Source organism: Strigops habroptila, chromosome 2 (genome assembly GCF_004027225.2).
Source record: "Strigops habroptila isolate Jane chromosome 2, bStrHab1.2.pri, whole genome shotgun sequence".
NCBI classification, from domain to species: Eukaryota; Metazoa; Chordata; class Aves; order Psittaciformes; family Psittacidae; genus Strigops; species Strigops habroptila.
This window is the reverse complement of record NC_044278.2, coordinates 118,768,998-118,789,386: the sequence shown is the minus strand read 5'-3', so window position 1 is coordinate 118,789,386 and position 20,389 is coordinate 118,768,998. Positions and strand designations below refer to the sequence as shown.

General features: G+C 44.2%; 1 protein-coding gene across 11 annotated transcripts in view; it reads right to left on the bottom strand.

The window, feature by feature from the left end:
- TENM4 (teneurin transmembrane protein 4) overlaps positions 1-20,389 on the bottom strand; it is a 1,610,848-nt gene that overhangs the window by 270,171 nt on the left and 1,320,288 nt on the right. The window contains exon 6 of one of the 11 annotated variants that reach the window (XM_030476272.2): positions 6,874-7,083. The exons of the other annotated variants lie outside the window; for them this stretch is intronic. Coding sequence (XP_030332132.1) covers positions 6,874-7,083 — 210 coding nt within the window. The remainder of the gene's footprint in view (positions 1-6,873; positions 7,084-20,389) is intronic. 11 annotated transcript variants of the gene reach the window in all.

Here is a 20,389-nt window from a genome sequence, read left to right as displayed (position 1 = left end):
TGCAAAGGGCATGGGGCAAGAGCTTGAAGTGACAGGAAGGTAACTGGCACTTGTAGAGCTCCATGTCCTTCAAGAGGTCTGCAGCTTGCACACTGAAATCTTTCCTTCCGGTAGAAAGAGTGAAATGGGAGGAACAAAAGCTCAACAGGATGGTTCCATCACTCAGTGCATAGGAGCAGGAATAGTTCATGATCTGATCCTGCCTCACATCTGCCCGTTTACTCAATCTTCAGGGTCTAAGAGGCACTGGCTGATGCTTGGGAATTCAAAACCTCAACCTCGTTGTCATCTGTACAACAGAGATTAATTTGGAAGAATGATCTGAGGATGCATTTTCCAATATGTCAGTGAATTTTGGGATTGTTTCAGGGAGTTCAAGTAGATGGTAACTGTGAAAATGAAGCCAAAATGACCAGATTAAGGCTACAAGTAGCTTCTCAGGCTCCTATGGTCAGCAACAGCTCTTTCCATGAGTTGAAAAAGAAGGAATCTCCTCAGGATGATTCAGACCCGGGCAGCCTGAAGTACCTCTACCTAAATTGAAAGCTTATGATTAAGAAGTCTCTTGTTTAGTTTCCTGACTAAAATTAAAAGGGAAGAATTTAGGTCACGGTTTCTCAGGCTGAACTCTGAACATGTTCCCAAATAAGAGGGTAAATTCAGTGAAAACTTACATAAAACTGGCTTTCAAAATACTATTTTTCCAAGCACATCTCTTAAAAAAAAAAACTTCTTTTATTTAAAAGTGTTTTTAAAACTATTGCTAAATTAAACATCCTTTAAACCTTTCTTCTCTTTTAAGATGGCTTTGCCTCAACTTCTGAAATGTTGGGGCAGTTTTAATAGGGAACAGATTAATCCAAAGAATATTTTGAATGTCTTAAAAGACACTTGGAAAATGGTTGGTTCTATCTTCCTATTCCTCAGTTTCCCCTTCTGTAATTATGAATTACTAAGATGAGTAACACTGAGTGCTAATGGCCTCTGCAAATCTCTGATAATGGATGCAGAGATTAATTGTTATTCTCACTTGACATGCTTACTTGAGTAGTAAAGAAAGAAACAACAGAAAGCAGTGTGCAAGGACAAAACACAGCGAGAGAATAGACTCTCCATCCACAAGCCTTTTTGGAAAGGAAAAAAGGAAAAAGCTTTACATAAAAGAAACTCTAATTTAGTTGGGATTTATTATTAATTATTAGATGAGCAAAATATCAATTATTAAGATTACATTATCAAAGGTTCTTTTGCTCTCCCCAGTCGGATCCCTGAAAATTCTGCACTTCTAAGAAGCCTTCCATGATACCATTCTTTCTTTGAAATGCTTTAACATTCAGTGTCTTTCGAGCTCCCTGCTGCAGTTTGATTTCTCTGCAACATGCCTCTTCCATCCCAGTGTTGTAAACACCTAACCCTCTGCTTGAGCAAGACTCCTCCAGGACAGCTCACATGGCTGAAGTCAGAGCTGAAGATCAGAGATGTGATTCCTGACGCCAAGCAGGCTGATGCTGAGTTCAGCCTTTCAGCTGGTCACACCGAGCTGCAGAGTGAGTCTGAAACCAGCAGGCTCTGCGTGGCAGCACCAAACCCATTAAGGATACTGAAGAAATAAACACTGAGCACGTACATAGATAGATTAAAAACTGAGCAGAAAGTGTCCTGTATTTCTGGCAGATGACTTCCTTTTAGATCCTGAAGAAACCCAGCCATCATAGCAGCAGTGGTGGCAGATGAGCTGCTCAGTTATTTGCTGTAAAGTGCCAGAAATGCACAGTTTATATCAAATTAAACTATTTGATAAAACACAGATAAGGCTACAGCAGTTCCTTCATATCTTCATAAATCTGAGCCAAATCATTCAATGAAAGGTGGAAAGTTCTTTTTGAGGGATGGGAAAGGGAAATGAATTGCAAACGATGATTGTCTTCGACAGCTCAAGGCTGATCATTAAAGATAAAAAACAATAAACAGAAAATAGGGCACATCTTTTAGGGTACAAATCAGGAGGTTTAAACTGGTCCTATTAGTTAGAAGTGAGAAGGAAGATCTTAGGGGAACTTGCTGCTTCAAATTGTCCAGCACTCTAAACAAAGAAAAAGTGGCAAAGGCAGTAAAGGAATCTGCATTAACTCCTGCCCATGGATTTTGTTGGCCAAGTGGCTCATTCATGCAGGTCCCACTAAGTAGAAGCAGCACATACTGGTTTTTTTCAGCTCCCGGGGTCAGGCTGATCCTGATTTGGCCTATTTTCCACTGAAATCAAGGCTCTTATGGAAGTCACAGTCGTCTCCTAGGTTTTAACCCTGGAATATTGATGTACTCCACATGGTTTTCCCTCCTCCCATCCACTGAGAAGGCAATCTGCTCCTGAGGTGAGGGCTGCATTGTCCACGCTTCACACAACGCTGCACACTTCTCTTGGAATTCAAAGTCTAATCACCCTGTGAATCCTGCTACCTCCCGTCTCTCCCTCACTCTTTCCAGCAGCAATGTCACTGTGGGTGACTGGCAGCGTGACCCTGCACCGCTGCTTCTACTTGTGAATAAATGTCTTCGGTGGTAGAAAAGAAACAGGACTGGTTAATCAGTGGGGAGTTGTTGGAATAGGGATGTATTTGAGGGAGAAGCCAAAGAAATTGGGATACAGATATTGAGAAGCGGGTGATAAGGCTCCAAACTGTATTAGTTCCTTTCTACAGAATTAATAGATGTTACCTCCAATGCCACCTAAGTAATTTCTAGTCTAGTTTTAGAAGCGATTCTGGATTTTGTGCTTCCCATCTCAGAGGGTGTTTCAAATGTCTACATCCAGCCTTCCTGTCTGCCTTACAGGAGTGACTTAGAGAAACACACCAGACCCCACAAAATGACAAAAGCACACTTCACACCGGGTGCCTGCTCACTGATGAAAGAGCTGGAAGAAGCCAGGCACTTCGGCTTTGACTACGAGGCAACACAGTGAGTGTTCTCAAAGGAATTTCGATGTCAGCTTTCCCCAGATTTCATATATTTTTCAAAATCTGTTCTTTGTCACTCTGCACATCAGCTCCCCATGGGGATAACAGCCTTTTCCCTACCTCACAGCTGTGCTAAGCAGAGATGTACCTGCTGACATCCCCAGGGCCACAGCTGGGGATGTTGAGGGAAGTGGACAGTGACGGGCAGACTGACGTGCTCTCCCTAAACACCATTCCCTAGAGATACTCTATTTCTTTTTCGTGTTATTTACTGGTTCAAATGGAAGAGAGCTGCTGCCTCCAAGCCAATCACCAACCTCTACAACCCTCTTTTTGGTTGGTGCTCAACCTTTGCCAACCTTCAACTTCAGCATCCCCCCTACAACTCCACCGGCTTGTGCTTCTCCTCCCGTGGCACTGACAAAGACTACATGGACCAGTGTTCTGATCCAGCACAGCATCTGGTAGTTTCTTAAAACAATTAGATTAAAGATTGGATGCCTACAGACAGTTCTGGCTTCTCATCAGTAACACACATATAAACCTACATACCACTATATACACATATTGACTGATGAGAAACCTGAATAATTCTTGTTTCTGAAAGTCCACCAAGACATCCCAAGGCAGCCCACTTTTCAAACAGTGCTAAATCCTCAAATCAGGAAATGAAAAAGTTTCTGAAAGGAAACATCCTGAAATGTTTGAGACACTTGGGGTTGTTTAGCCTGGAGAAAGGAAGGCTCTGTGTGACCTTTGAATACTTAAAGGGCTTACAGGGAAGATGGGGAGGGGCTTTGGACAAGGGCCTGTAGGGACAGGACAAGGGGAATGGCTTTAACCTGCCAGAGGGGAGACTGAGATGAGCTCTTAGGCAGAAGTTCTTCCCTGTGAGGGTGCTGAGGCGCTGGCCCAGACTTTTCCCAGAGAAGCTGTGGCTGCCCCATCCCTGGCAGTGTTCAAGGCCAGGTTGGACACAGGGGCTTGGAGCAACCTGCTCTAGTGGAAGGTGTCCTTGCCCATGGCAGCGGGTTGGAACTGGAGGAGCTTTAAGGTCCCTTCCAACCCAAACCATTCTGTTACTCTATGAAATTGAGACATTCACATCCTAGTTACTTTGGCTTATTTTAGGTAACATAAAAAATATTCCAGAGTTGACATACATAAAACCAAAAGTGAAAAAGTCCAAGTCTGAAAATTCCTTTTTTCCCTAAAATTAAGTACCTGCTGATTGTATAGGTACAATAAAAATTAGGGATTTCTTAATGCTCTAAATTACTTTTACTAAGTAAACCCCAAACAATAGCTTGTAATCCATCCAAAACTAAAAGCCTTAAGAGACGCCTGCATGTTTAAATACTTATTAGTTTGTTCCAGCCTTCATTTGAAAGTTTAGTTGGACATTTTTCCTGGAAGTGTAAGTGTAGAAATAATATTATGGGTATTATTACCTTTCTGGAATGAAAGGAACTCAGATAAAGAATAGCCTACTGTATCTTCAAAAAGTAGCATGTTTCTTAAGTTCCATGTGCGTTATATTTGCTATTTACATGGGGATTTACAACAGCAGCGCTGCTCCCTGGGTGTTACTTACTTTGGATGGACTTCTCTAAGGCTGAGTTTACACAGCTGTGGAAGGAAAACCTAGCCACAATCAATTAAAAAGTGCAACACAAATCCTTTGGACAGCATTCTCAGGCTGTCCTGCTGTTAAGACAGCTACTATTCTCCGAGAATGAGTGCTCTAACTGTATTAAACTTAGTCCTAACCAAAATAAGCTTTTACTAATTTTCACCATTAAAGGAACATAAAGACCTGCCTTTGTCATTTAAAGTTTAAGCTGACTAAGCCTCATAGAAACAGAACCTTAAGGAACTAAAGCAATTAAATCCATTTACAGAGGTCAGAAGAGCCTTTGGGTTTTAGACATGATGGGCTTGTATGGTCTGTGCTGCTTATTCATGTGAACTCTCAGATTATGGCTTTGGAGGTAGCATTAATAAGTCACCTTTGTTTTCCTCCTGATAGCAGAGTGAGGCTGAGCTGATCCTAACAGTCACCAGTGAGCTGGCATTACCTGCACTCCTGATTACTGAACAACTACAGTAAGCACACAAATGAGACCCCAGACGCCCTGTCTTTGTGTGGAACATATTTATTACCAACCTGCTGAATCCTACACACAAAGAAGGCCTCGGGGAATGTAGTATGTCTACAAGCCAATGCAAAAAGCACTGAGAATAAAAAAAAAAGATAAATAAGCAGGCAGCTGAAAAGCCTAAAGTCTAACTAACCAGTACATCAATAACACAATAATGTCATCAGCCCATTGTGGACTCTGAACAATGTTTTTTCTGTTGTTCAGCTAATTAGTAAAAGAAGAGATTAAGGTCTTTAATGCTTTCTCTTTCTTCCCTCTTTTTACCTGGGGGGTGTGCGTGTATCCGTACATATACATTCCCTAAACGAACAAAGTACATGTTGTGACGTTGAAAACACAAGGTGGAGTGTGAGTTTGGCTTTATTTCCAACAAGAGGGTCATCTACATGATTTCAGATTTCAATGAATTGTGACTGCAAGGACTCAGATGCATGTGTGTGTATATGTGCGTATTACAGGGTTGGAGGGAAGGGGGGGAGCTGAACGGAGGATATGAATTTTAAGCAGTTTCCTGAATGAATACGACACTGTATTTCCCCCTACTCTCCTTAGGATGACAATTCAGAGGAGATAACCTTCTCCTTTGAAAAAAACCCTGAAGGGAAAGTTTGTTTTTACCATAACAAATGCAACAAAAGAAAAGAAGAGGGAAGCTGGGGAAAGAGGGAGGGGGGGAAGTTCGGGAAACAAATTAAATGTCAAACTTTCTCTCCTTACTGGGAGATAACAGCATACAAGGAAACCTTCTTAGAAGCTTAACATAAATGCAGTTAAGCCATTGCCAGCTGCAGTAAACCTCTCTCTCACCTTTCTTTCTCTCTTTCAAGATATCTTTGAATGCCTTCTCCTTCATCATAAATCAGACCTGTGAGCAATTATCACTCCAGCCGGATGGCAGCGGCCCGAGTGGCCACTGCTATTCCACTGCTGTAATCTGCACTTCGTCAGGTTACACTACCCTTGATGAGATTTCACATTTCTTTGCCAACGAGAGTTACCTCCCCATTTAGGACTCATTGTCTTTGCAGCAGAGAGCTGTGAATCTCATTCCTCCTCTTAAATTTGTTTAAGCAGCACCATCCATCCAAGGGGGTGAGCACCCGCAGCTCCCCAATGGGGAGTCTTAGAGCATCCCGGAGCTCTAAGGGAGCAAAACAGGGTTGTGCTGCTCCCTCAGATACTTACCCTGAGCACATCTCTTAGAGCCTCTGAGGGCGATATGGATGCAGACACCCTCCTGAGCACATGGTACTGATGCCACTGTCACAACTCTCAAGGAAACTGGAGTTTTCACCATTCCCTCCTCCATCCACACAACCCTTCAGTGACAGGCTGCTGACAGCAATAGGAGCCTCCTGACTGCTTTCAGGTGCTCAGGGCCTGCTGTGGCTTGAGCCCAACTGGCCACCCTCCCCTCAACCCTCAACCCTCACATTGAAAGGAGGTTTTTGGGTCAGTTTTCCAACCAGGACTTAAAAAATAAAGCCAAAACAAAACTAAACCCCCCTCCTCAAAAGGGAAAAGACTCCAACCTTCAACTCACATTAACTTTCCAAGCTCTACCCAGGTACCACAGTGGCTTGTCCCTCACTAACAGCCAGCACCAACCTTTATGAGGTGATTCCACCACCACCACCACCACCTTACCCTCCCTTCCACACATTTTAAAACCCAAACCCCCCAAACCAACCTCCACACCCGCACACGGCTGTCAGACGAACAAGATAAGTAGGTATAGAGAGAGAATCACTCACCGTTGGCGGCGACACAGAGGTTTCCAGAGCCACTTTTAACTAGGAATGAATTAGGGACAAACTCTTCCTCAGAGTCAGAGTCCGCGGCCGGCTGGGCCGCGCCGTTGCCCAGCAACCGCCCCGGGCCCTCATTGGCCGGCGGTGTCGGGGGAAGGGAAGGGGACTGCTCGGGGGGGGTGGAAGAGGCGGACGAACACCGCAGGGGAGGACCTGGGGGCCACAAGCACACACACACACACACACATATACACGGACACACAGAGAGAAAAGGAGGGGGACAAAACAACAACGACAAGTAAATAAAATCAACGCAAACCAACGACAAAACACAGACAGAGAGACAAAGTTGAGCCGGGGCACGAGGGAAGGCTGCACCATAACACCACCACCACCCCCCCCCCCACCGGCGCCTGCCCCAATGGGGCAGCCCTGCCTGAGGGGAGGCAGACTGCACATAGCTGCCCGCCGCCGCTGAGGGATGGGCGCTGTAATTGTCCCTTAAAACTCATATCTAGAGGGGTTTGTTATGTGCTTTTAGCGTTTTAGGGAGCCCCTTGTGCGAGATAAGCTTCCACAAAGTGGGCACACAAAGTGGGCATTCAGTCAACGAGTCCAAGCGCCGACACCGGGCTGCGTTTCACCAAAGTTCTGCCCGACGTGTTGTGAGGTAAATTACTTCAGATTTCGTGTGAAAAGGGTAAAGCCCTTTTGGGGATCGGGTTTAACCATCCCCTTATGGAGTTTATAAGGCAAACGGCTTGAAGCTTCCCTCACGCAGGAGGGAGCCAGGCATCGCTATGTGGTGGTGAAGCGTGTCAGCGAGCCGAGGCGCTGATACAGGGCAGCAGCGAAGCTCGGTGCAGAGTCGTTTCATCGATTGAATCATGAGAACCGCAGTAAATTGGGTTCTTGGGTGATACTTTACATAAAGCTGCGCCTGGAGGAAAAGCTTCTACTGACTGCAAATTGGATCAGGTACATGGAGGTTAAGTAGATCCAGTTCAAAAATCATATTGTAAATAATTAATGGTTATCAGGGTCTTATTCCCTTCAGGTTTTTAAACAAAACTGGGAAATTGGAACTCCAAAACTGATGAAAAAAACTATCAGGCAAACGTGGAGGTCAGGTATGTGCAGTGCATCAATAAAAATGGGGAATGGGAACACAGACATATAATAGGTTAAAATACAGGACAATGCATTTAAACATAAGCTTTTCCCCTTGATACATTTGATCTGGAAGTCAGAGTGATTAATCTCCCATATTTTCCCAAACGCTGAAATGTTATCATGCAAAATCCATCAAAAATAAAAGACTGAAACAGCACAAGAAAACCAGCAAACTTAAAAAATGATCTGTTTCTGAAAAAAAAAAACCACATTTTGAACGTAACACAGCACACAACATAGCTGTACAGTATTTCTTACCAAACACAACATGAACAGTTTAGAGAAGGACACAAACCTAGAACAATACAGTGGGTTTAACATTTAAATCCCCCGGAGCTGGGTCTGCTAAGTTTCTTTTCACCTTGGTCATCAGCGTTTCTCATGGATGTCGCTTCCTTGGCATATGCACGTCTTATAAATTGCTAATTATAATCAGAGCAGAAATTGTGGCATTGGAGATGGGGATGATATAGGATTGTACCTGTGCTCAGAGACGCTCGAGTGACTGTGGTCACCCAAAGGAGAAGACAGCCTCGGTCGAGAGCCTTGGCTTTCCTGCCTTAACTGTTGTGTGTTTTCTTACCATCAGCAGAGTTGTCTGGGTCTCGTTCTTTTTGACAACCCTCCAAACAAGAGAACTTCCTCCTTCAGGAATGCAGCTTTTACGGAATCTGCAGCCCGCTTCACACTCCCTGACCCTTTTTATGGTGCCAAGGTTATAACCTTCCCATTGTATTAACTACCGGTAGGAGCTGGGGAGAAGACAGCAGAGAAAGGAGCACGTGCAAGGGGATGAGCACTGCTTTCCCTGTCACAGACCCTGATGTGAAAATGGAGATTCAGCCCTAACCCCAATGTGCTCTTGAAGGAGCAAAGTCGACTCTGCATCTTCCTCTTTGTTGCAACGGAGATTTGATGAGCCCCGATGTCATAAAGTTTAAATCATGCCTTGGATTTGCTATGCATTTGTTACAAAACAGGATGGGATGTATTTATTTCTAACACTCTGTAGTCAGAGCCTGAATTCTAGTGTGATAATGAGTGAAAATGGGAAGGAAGTGTTAAACTTATGTCTTCCTATAGACCCATACAGTTTTTCAAGGTCCCTTCCAACCCTAACCATCTATGATTCTATGATTAGGTGTACTTTGGAAGTGGAGGACACATTTTTACAGCCATGGAGACAGACAAACTGGATTAAAAATATTATTTCAAGCCTCTGACTCATTTACCCAAAGACCAGTAAAAATGCATGAAAAGGAGGTTAATGGTGTGACTATTCCTGACAAAGATGGGTGGTGAATTACAGTAGACCCCCCCAATGCTCTCCATGTGTTTTGGTCAGACAGCATGCTTGGCATATCTATACATAAAGCCTGGACATAAAGACCAGGAGCAGAATGAGCTGAATTTGGAATATTTGTAGTAAAAAAGAAGCAAAATGTCAGTGCTTTTCTCAGCCATTTCCACATGGTTGCAGGTTGGGTTTTTGGTATGAGCTTCCTTATCAGAAGTATTGCAGTTTTGGCAAGGATAAAAGAAAACTCTTTAATGAAAACTTTGGATTTTAATCAGCTGCACTACTGCAGAGTGCACGTGACAGGTTCCCATGGGCTTTCACGGTTGTTACATGCACTTCCAGCAGAGTGTGAGCTGATCTTTACAAGGGAAGGGTCCCTAGGAATTGTGTGCACTAACCACATTCCCAACGGCTGTGCTGCTGTGAAAGGCACTGGCATGTACCATCGTGCTCTCTGGAAAATTCCCCTTTGGGCATACAGTTGGGATGGATGCAACAAGAGGTTTTACAGGTGCTGGACAGAAGGTGTGTGCTACTCAGCTGTGCTGGCAACATATGGTTAAAATGCATGGGGAGAAAAGTGAGGCCAGAGGAGGCCCTGGAGCTGCTGCGAGGGCTGGAGCAGCTCTGCTCTGGAGCCAGGCTGAGAGAGCTGGGCTGGGGCAGCCTGGAGAAGAGAAGGCTCCTGAAGGGGACACCTTAGAGCAGCTCCAGTGCCTAAAGGGGCTCCAGGAAACCTGGAGAGGGGCTTTGGACAAGGGCCTGTAGGGACAGGCCAAGGGGAATGGCTTTAACCTGCCAGAGGGGAGATTGAAATGAGCTCTGAGGCAGAAGCTCTTCCCTGTGAGGGTGCTGAGGCGCTGGCACAGGGTGCCCAGAGAAGCTGTGACTGCCCCATCCCTGGCAGTGTTCAAGGCCAGGTTGGACACAGGGGCTTGGAGCAACCTGCTCTAGTGGAAGGTGTCTCTGCACATGGCAGGAATGGTCTTTAAGTCCCCTTCCAACACAAACCATTCTAGGATTCCTTTCTAACATGTAAGCAACTCTGTAAGACAGGGGTGTCTTATGCTGTGGATCCTTTCAGACACTTGCCTCTTTTTCTCTGCTTGGACAGAAACCAAAGAGTTAAATCTGTTCTTTTGACAAAAAATAAAGTGAGAGAGAGACTGAAGATACAAGCCTGTATCCTTCTCAGACCAGTATCTCATTGCATTTACTGCAACAGTAAATTCACTTGGAGCAACAGCTCCAAGTGAAACGAGCAGGATTCAGCCTGTAAACTTTCATTCCAGCTGCCAGAGCAAAATCTCTAATTGATTAGTACAGACTGAATTTGCAGCACTAGTGGGTTGCTATGGAACCTGAGCAAGGAGGCCAAGTCACTTTGCGGTATGTGCTGTTTCTCCTTCAAAAATACAAACCAGAAGGACCAGATAACACATTCATTATGCACACTCTTGCAATTTGGAAGCTAACTCAAAGAAAAACAAAACGGATTCCAAGCATGGGCCCCTTGGCATCAATTTGTAACAATCTTATATATGGGCTTGCAGTGAACAGTCAAAATCATGTTCTTTGGACTTGAGGCAGGAATAATGTAAGTAAGTTGAATGTCTCTGAGTGATACGTTACTTGCACATATTCAGAAGAAAACAGAACATAAACTTGTATTTTATCTCTGCACCAGTATTTCAGATGAAGATTTAAAAAAATCAGGGGGAGATAAGTTAAGAGTTTTTGGTAGATTTATGAATGTACTTGGGAAATAGGTTAACACAAAGAATCTGTTTCCCAACTTAACTGAGGAACTCTGCAAAATGCAGGCCTTAAATTTACAGGAGAGACAACTAGAGCAGACTCTAAATAGTTAGGGGAAAGTAAGACAAACAATAAACATGCCTTCACTTTCTGCTGCACATTTGGCTGTCATATTTCAGAACACTGTGTGTTTCTAGAATTACTCTGTCTCTTGCAGGATTTGGCCTTCAAAGATCAAGTGCTGATTTAAACTGGGTGTATTCATCCTGGTGTGAATAGAAGGGCTGCCAGGAATTCAGAACACTCGAGGATATCCTTTTAAATGAAGGACAGTAAATTGTTTCATACATGATATTCAGTGGGTTTTACTCATATGTTTATAATTTGTCCCAAAAGGGGTGAAAAAGAGCAGATACACAAATGCAGACTTTTCACAGGACTCATACCACAAGGCAACAGGATTTAATAGTGTTCAGTATAGAATCATCATAAAATCCCAGACTGGTTTGGGTTGAAGGGACCTTAAAGCTCATCCAGCTCCAACCCCCTGCCACGGGCAGGGACACCTTCCACTAGAGCAGGTTGCTCCAAGCCCCTGTGTCCAACCTGGCCTTGAACACTGCCAGGGATGGGGCAGCCACAGCTTCTCTGGGCACCCTGTGCCAGCGCCTCAGCACCCTCACAGGGAAGAGCTTCCGCCTAAGAGCTCATCTCAATGTCCCCTCTGGCAGGTTAAAGCCATTCCCCTTGGCCTGTCCCTACAGGCCCTTGTTCAAAGCGCCTCTCAGCAATATACCCAGAATGGTATTGTTTGCAGTCAATAAATCATTAATATCAGCTTTTCCCATAGTACCTCCTTCTGTTGAGCTTTAACCAAGAATCTTTAAGAGCTTGACAAGCATTGACTAAGTAAGATTTGAAATCCTGTTATCAGATCTATTGGGATCTGCTATCAGATGGGCTGATCAAATTCAATTGTCTGGGGAGCAGACTTACACTTCTGACAGATAAGGAAACTGAGGCACAGAGAAATAATTCAAGTCCAAATTCTGTTGTTTCCTGCACATTCTAGTCACTGAAATAAGGCTGTTTGTCACACTCAAAAGTATTTTAAAATAGCAGAATTCCCACCAGGAAGGAATGATGGGGGACAGGCAGAAGTACTGCAGTCGTGACTACCTCACTACAGCAACTGCAGTAGCTCTCCTATAAGAGCATGAAGTCATACAGCTGAAAACGCTTAGCCTTTGTACAACCTTAAAATCCAACAGCTTCTGGCACTGGTACCAGTGCACCAGTAATGGTAGGCACCAGTACAAACCAAACACATCCCATACAGCTGTGGCCTTTAAAACGCTGGGCTCTGGAGGCTGTGGAAGTGATAGCAGAGTGTGTTCTGTAGAGTGCTTGCTGGGTGTATTATCCTGCCAAAGGAAAGCGAGTGTAAACAGATGCACTTCTTTTTTTGTGTCTTCCCCTCACTTTGCACAGTGGTTTTGAGTGATTTTTATTGACATCGAAACTAAATCTTATCGATCTGTATTAAAACTGGAGCTAGTTTTGTGCTGGAGAAAGCCACGACCTGCTTACACAACAGAAACGCTCAGGTACCTCTGTCTGATCACAGAAATTAATTAATAAATACATCTAAAGCTCAGGCAACTTCATCCTACAACATGTCTGATGGATTAAAACCCCACAAGCATGAAGCAGTACTGAAGAGTTGAGTTATTCTTAAGTCAAAAAGAACTGTATTTGAGGAGTGACAAGCACAGAGGGCACTGAGACACCCCAGGCAGCACCTCTGTGACGGACTATTGATGCATATGACAAGGTGGGAAGGGCAGTGCCCTGCCTGCATGGCAGTGTGCAGTTCCCCATGGCATATAAAAGGCAGTGATTTGCTCCACTATCATTTCAAGGCATCTGAGATCCTGCTGGGTTGAGGACGGGAGGGAGAATATGTGGCATTGTGTTTTCAAGGTAAAGGGGAACATATCATTTCAAGACAAAACAGGACTATTGCAGAATGAGTTGGGTTGGAAGGGCCCTTAAAGCTCATCCAGTTCCAACCCCCCGCCACGGGCAGGGACACCTTCCACTAGAGCAGGTTGCTCCAAGCCCCTGTGTCCAACCTGGCCTTGAACACTGCCAGGGATGGGGCAGCCACAGCTTCTCTGGGAAAAGTCTGTGCCAGCGCCTCAGCACCCTCACAGGGAGGAACTTCTGCCTAAGAGCTCATCTCAGTCTCCCCTCTGGCAGGTTAAAGCCATTCCCCCTTGTCCTGTCCCTACAGGCCCTTGTCCAAAGCCCCTCTCTCAGGTTTCCTGGAGCCCCTTTAGGCACTGGAGCTGCTCTAAGGTGTCCCCTTCAGGAGCCTTCTCTTCTCCAGGCTGCCCCAGCCCAGCTCTCTCAGCCTGGCTCCAGAGCAGAGCTGCTCCAGCCCTCGCAGCAGCTCCGGGGCCTCCTCTGGCCTCGCTCCAGCAGCTCCACGTCCCTCTTGTGCTGTTGCCCCAGAGCTGGGTCAGGGCTGCAGGGGGGGTCTCCCCAGAGCACAGCAGAGGGGCAGAATCCCCTCCCTCAACCTGCTGCTCACACTATGGGGGTGGCAGCCCAGCAGACAGCGGGGCTCAGGCGCACATGGCCAGGTCATGGGCAGCTTCTCATTAACTGACACCCTGAAGTCCTCCTGACTGTAATTGTGCTTGGAATTTCCCCAACGCAGGTGCAGGAGCTTGCACTTGGCCTTTTTGAACTTCATGAACTTCATTATCACATGGTAAAAGTCTGGTTTAGCGTCCAGGAGCCTCACTCCCTCAGAGATGGAGACAGAGGAATTTTCCTAAGGGACAAACAGCATTCATGCCTTTCCTGTGGACAGCATTAAACACCTCTGGAAAAAGAGCAACCTCCTCGGGCTGTCTGGCAAAACACATTGGTGAATCATACGAATAAGGAATTGTTGTGCAGATTTACTGCTGTTCTTTAACGATAGGTGGTCACAACATTCTTAGTTCAACAGGGAATATATATCTTGTGTTTCAAATTGATTAAAAAAGCAGTCTTGGAAAACTACTCTTAGTTATTTATATTTCCTGACTTTCCACCTGTGCTTATGTTGATTTTATTTAATTTCATTTTGTGTATTTGATTTATAGCTACGGAGCCAGAGGGGAAAATAAATGAAATAAAGGGGGCAAATGAATATCATCTTAACAAGAAAAACCTGGGCTGCTGCCATGTCACCAAAATTAAGAAATTAATAGTTGGGCCTTGAAAATGAGAAATAATCACATGCCCTGGATGAAGAGTGGCATATTGGGGAAAAAAGCGCCAGCCAGGGTTAAGAAGGAATGAATAAATTCGCTTGGACTGAAGTGGAGTATGAAGAACGTGTGTTAGGTGGACTTCACCTGCCTTGTAGGTGGTTTGTGTTACTCTCCCAACCTATGTTTTCTCCCTCCCTTATGCTGTGAAGACGGGCAGTGATTTTCTCTCTCCATTTGCCAGCATGTGGAAGTCACAAGGTCACTGTTGGTAGGAGCTCGGGAACATGCCTGTTCATACAAGAGAGACTGTGGGCAGACCATGCCTGTATACCTATATGACTGCATTTGGACTTGATGATCTTAAAGGTCTTTTCCAACCTAGCTGATTCTATGATTCTATGCCTATTATCTGCCTCTATCCCAGCACAGATCCCGGACCATTTGGGCCTTACACAGTTATTCCCTAAACGAAGCAGAAGTTAGGAAGCCACAAAAATAACCCAGACCACAGCTCTCCTTTCCCCCATCTCCCGAGGTTACTAACCTGACCCAAAACAGCAGAAAACAATTATCCATTGAGCAAGATGGAGAGGAGCAGGGAGGAAATTGTTCCCTTCTGAAAGGCAGCTCCTCGGGGGCTCGGGGTGCTCTGAGGCAGCACAGCCACACTTGGAATTTTTTTTTGCCAACACAAGAAAATAATACAGCAGATTTTCAGAAAATTACATGGGCAATTGCCTGAGCCGGATACTCGCTTTGCTCATTTGTAGGCACAACAGTAGAAACAGATTGTGGAAGTTAGTTACACCAGTGTCTGCAACATCCGTCTCCAGCGCTGAGATCGTGCTGTTATTCAAAAGCCCAAACAGGTAATGTAATTTCCAACTGTAGGCAAGATTGCTTCTATCTCTTTCAAAATCAAAGAAGGAAGGATCAAGCGAGAAAGACTCTTCTGATAGAGACAGTCTAAACAATCCTAATCACCTCAGAATATTTATATCATTCCTTGTGAAATATTTATGCAAGTAATTCACCATCATCTAAAGTTTTGAAGGGAAATGCAAGCCCCTAATTACGGATCAGCATTACAAAAGCCTTTTGCAGCTTTACTCAACCCCAACTTGTAAAAGAATAATGTAATCAGTAGGCAGGCTGATGAGCTGCCCGTGAAGTGGCCTCTCTCAATCTGACACTAATGCTCTATCTGATCTGAAACACCCGATAGAAAGTATGAAGTTCTCTGCAGAAGATTACATGCAAATCTCCTAAAAGGTCCATTTTCCTGTATTTGAACACCAAACCACTGGCTTTGCAGAAATTGCTTTCTCTAAGCTTAATGCTAACACAAAGGTTTACACTAGCCTTGCAAAACTTTGCCTGACAGGCTTGGTGAAGGCAAAGCACCTTTTCATATTCCTGTTAGCCCAGCAGGGAAGAATTATTATACATGGGCCACTGCAAGACTTTTTCACCTGCCCAATCAAGTAAAATTTACAGCAATATCTTGCAGGGTGCTTGCCACGAATTCCCTGTGAAGTGATGCCAGAGGAGGCAAAACTATGGAAAGCTGGAAACCAACCAAAACTACATGACATTGGAGCCCACCTACCAGGAGTAAAACTAATTCATCCTATAACCAAAGCACCAACAAAATCCATAAGATCAGCAAGTGATCAGTGATAATCTCTGTGACCTTGCTGGCTGGTGGGGATGGGTTTTACATATATTGTATGTAAAACAATACATGGTGACGCACACTGTGCTATTAAGGAGTAAAACGTTCATTTCCTCCAGTTAAGAATCACAAATGAGTATCTCTTGAAAGAAATGAAGGTTTCAGTTGTTAATTCCAGGACTTGTTTGGAGAAATGAAAGGTTAATGTGACATTGTGCAGCATAGTCACTATATAGTCTTCCTGCAGTAAAGAAATACAGCATTACCTTGCAGAGGCCGCTTACTCTGTCTCCAATTTGAGTTGGGATATCTTATTTCTACTTTTTATAAGAGCAGGTTGTGATAGGACAGGGGGGAGTGGCTTTAACCTGCCAGAGGGGAGATTGTGGTGAGCTCTGAGGCAGAAGCTCTTCCCTGTGAGGGTGCTGAGGCGCTGGCACAGACTTTTCCCAGAGAAGCTGTGGCTGCCCCATCCCTGGCAGTGTTCAAGGCCAGGTTGGACACAGGGGCTTGGAGCAACCTGCTCTAGTGGAAGGTGTCCCTGCCCGTGGCAGGGGGTTGGAGCTGGATGAGCTTTAAGGTCCCTTCCAGCCCAAACCATTCTGTGATTCTGTGATTCACTGATTATACAGGGAACACTGGGTGATCCTAACTGAGGTGGTAAGTGCAAGCTACATGAACCTGGGCTTAATATCTAAAACCTGCCTGGAGATAAGGCAACCTCACAGAGACATTTTTCACAGTGATATTTCGGTTTGCTCTGTAACACCTGAGGCCCCATCATTTGTGCAGGCTGAACACTTCCCCAGCAAGCTCATGGACAAAGGTTCTGTATAGTAGCAATGGAAGCAGAGACTAAACATGTAGGAAGCTGGAGATAAAAGTTGCAGAGAAGGAGAACTCTGAAGCAATGATATTTTATGCTTCTCTTGGGAAGAAATGTAGTCTGTCTGAGTAAGTACAGTCCAAGGAAAACACAGGACTGCAGACCCTTGGAGCCTGACAGGGTGGTATCAAAGCTATACTGCAGTGAGAATCCAGCCCATCTATCCATAAGCTCCCTGGAGAGGAAATTTGGGGTGAGAGGAATGTTGCCTGAATAAAAAGATTGTATCTGTTCCTATTTTTGTTCCTAAAATTACTGTTGGCTTTGGATTTCTGTGCTGCATAAAGGTAATGAACTTACTTGTTTAGCCTACACTTACTGGGACAATTTCCTCCTGATCCCACAATTCTTCCCCATTAGGGTTGGATGCTTGCATCCCTAAAATTGTATGGAAGTCATTTTCCAGTGACTGCTATTTCTTACATTCTAGTCAATCTCCCTTAATTTTGGGAAGACCTTTTTTTTTTTTTCCAGTGCATGATTGCAAACAAAGCCAACAGCCTCCCTTCAACATCTAAGAGTCATGGTTCAGAAGATCATTTTCTTTCTTCAACTGAGAAAAGAGATCAAGGCAATCTAGTGCTAAAAGTCTTCTTAGATGGACTTCTAAAGGGATCTGATTAAGGAGAAAGGTTATTTTCCATAACAGTTTTTTCATGTGAGCTAGCCCTGGGGGTCTGGACTTGAAAACAGTAGGAAGTGTGAGGCTCCTGCAGAAGGGGAGGCAGGAGGGCTGCACCAGGATGGTGGAATTCTCTCTGCACCCAGGTTGATGGTAGGTGTCATTCCTTTCCCTTTGGCTCTGACAGAAATCTGCTGTGTAACCTGGGGAAGAACTCAGGTCTGAACTGTCTGGTCTGATCCCTGTGAATTATGTTCTCTTTTGGCATCCACCTCATGCAGGAATGCATTCGAATCTTGCACATACCCTGTACCTGGCACAGCTCATTAAAAAAATCAGATATATCCTGAGTCTTCCAGTCATTTTGGTGGTTTTTGTCTACTTATTCTGCAGGGGTTTGAGACACGGGCTGCTTCTCCTTATGTGCACGTGAAGCTAGCAAAACAGCAGGACCTTGATCCTGTGTTTGGCCATTAGGTTTTCCTGCAATACAAGCTGTCAGAGGAGGGAAGTTATGCTTGAGAAGCTGTAATTGTTTTGGAGGAGCCCTCTTCACAATGTTCTATAGGCTGAGAGAGAGTGAGAGTGTGCCTTTGATAAGATCTGACGGCTGGACAAGTTCTGCATTTCCAGGGAGGTCCAAGTGAAGACCTCACACTTACTGAAAAAGCTGCATAGATGTGTAGCCCTCATGGCTCTAATCCAAGTTTTCCCCTTATAAACCTGCACTTCAGCTTTGTTCTCCTGGAAAACTTCCTGAATTCTTGCTAAGGCAAAGAGCCAAAATACAGCTATGCTTCTGCAGGTGATGCTCTTCTCTCCAGTCAAAGATTGCCAGCCAGTGGTACTGCCCAAGAAGGTAATGCAGGAATATCATAGTATTATGCCAGAAAGAAATTGAGTCTGGGCCAAAAACTGTGATTTGCTTTCCATTTGTTTCAGGCTTAGAACAACATTAGCAAGTAAAGTGCAACAGTCACCAACAAGAGAAAAGGAAATCGGTAGAGACAAAGTTTCAGGTTATTGAATAGCATTTCCAATCCCAAAGGGGAACAATTCTTTTTCCTCCAAAATAATAGAATCATAGAATCACAGAATGGTTTGGGTTGGAAGGGACCTTAAAGCTCATCTAGTTCCAATCCCCTGCCACAGAGCATGTCTTTCAGCAGACAACAAACCAACTTGGAAGTGCAATAGCAAGACTTCAGAAAGTTTCAGAGCCATCAATGATGTTACTGTTTTTTCCCCTAAAGCCTTGATTAAGATCTTTAAAGCTGCAATTTAAATACCTTAATTATTGCTTTACTGACTTCTGCCCTTTAAGTAAAAAATCTTTTACCTTGACTTTCGTTCAGTTCCCCACTTAGTGAAAAATGTGAGATTGTTCAAGTCACTGTACAAAGAAAGGTCCCAGATAAGAGAGATTCTCTGGCTAGAGGGAAGCTAATGATAATTCAAAACACATAAAAGGCACATGAGAATTATTTGGAAGAAAATAAATATTTCAGTAGTTTGGAGAATGATTCACAGCTGTGTGGGCTATAAAGAGTAGAGCTAAATAGAGAGTAAAGTATACCCATGGCCTTATTCACTTAGCAGCATCTCTGTCTCTCACTCCCCCAGCCTCTTGTTTTTTCCAAGGGATAGTTAAAGGAATTGGTTATCTTCAAGAAAAAGCTGTTTCAGAAAGATGAGGGCAGTATTAGAAAAGAATTCAGTGCTTGGAAATACGGCACCTGATCCCGTGTGAAAATGTGCTACAGGCTTTGCCAGCACAGAACAAATCAGGTCCACCTGATTTACCATCCTTTTCCTGGAATTCTGACTAATCCCAGCCATGCAAGGCTCCTGTAAAGCAGTTCATTACACCCTATGGGATAGGGGGAAAACTTTTTATGATACTAATCATATGATAGTAATCAAGGTGAAGGAAGAAAGCAGGATGACTAATAGTCCTTATTCTTTCCTGGCTGCTGAAACTGTGTGTGCTATGCTTATCCCAGCTCACAAGTGATTATTTTTCTCTGTCTAAAGTGTTTGCCCTCAAACTAACATGCAACATGTAGTTTCACATACTAGACATGAAATATTCCCCACTTTCCTTTTTTATATGTAATGGTTTTGATTGTGATAAAATACTAATGGGAACAGACAATCCGTATGTTTTGGGTGACAAACAGCCCTTGTTGGTTATTTTGTCCATCTTTGAGGTAGTTATTCGCTATACTGCAGAATTCCCTTCTATAACAAGTCTAATTCTGAATTCCCAATCAATTAGGCTGGGCAGTGTATATTCCTGAGTTTCAGAGGGCTAACAAAACCCACTCTCAGACGTGCTCATGTTATAGTGCACTGAACGCTCTTCAGCAGGCTGGTGAACAGACTAAGTAACCCAGTGGTCTCTTTTATCTCTAATTTTGATGATTACCTGCCTGACCTCTTTGACAGGCTTGACCTTCTGTACACTGCTCAATAGTTTATACAGCTATTTGCTTTCTTCCACTTCTTTCTGAAGGAAAGATCCTGCTCTGCAAGCCCCATGCAGACCCAGCTGCCTTTCATCCAGTCCACATGTGTCGGCCAAATGACTGGAGTGGAGAAGCTCTTGCTCAACAGCCCTCAAGGCACTTCTGCAGACATTACAGTGGCTCCACCACGCTTTAATGGGCAGCTCTGGCTTCAGTTTTGCCTTCATTTTTACCTTTTGGCTATCTCTGCACACACTCATATGAGCTGTGTTTTCCCCATACTCGTTTAAATTTTGATTGCAAAGAGGCTTTTTTTCTCTCCTGGACCATTTTTTGAGTGATGCTTTTCATTAAAAGAAAGCCAAACC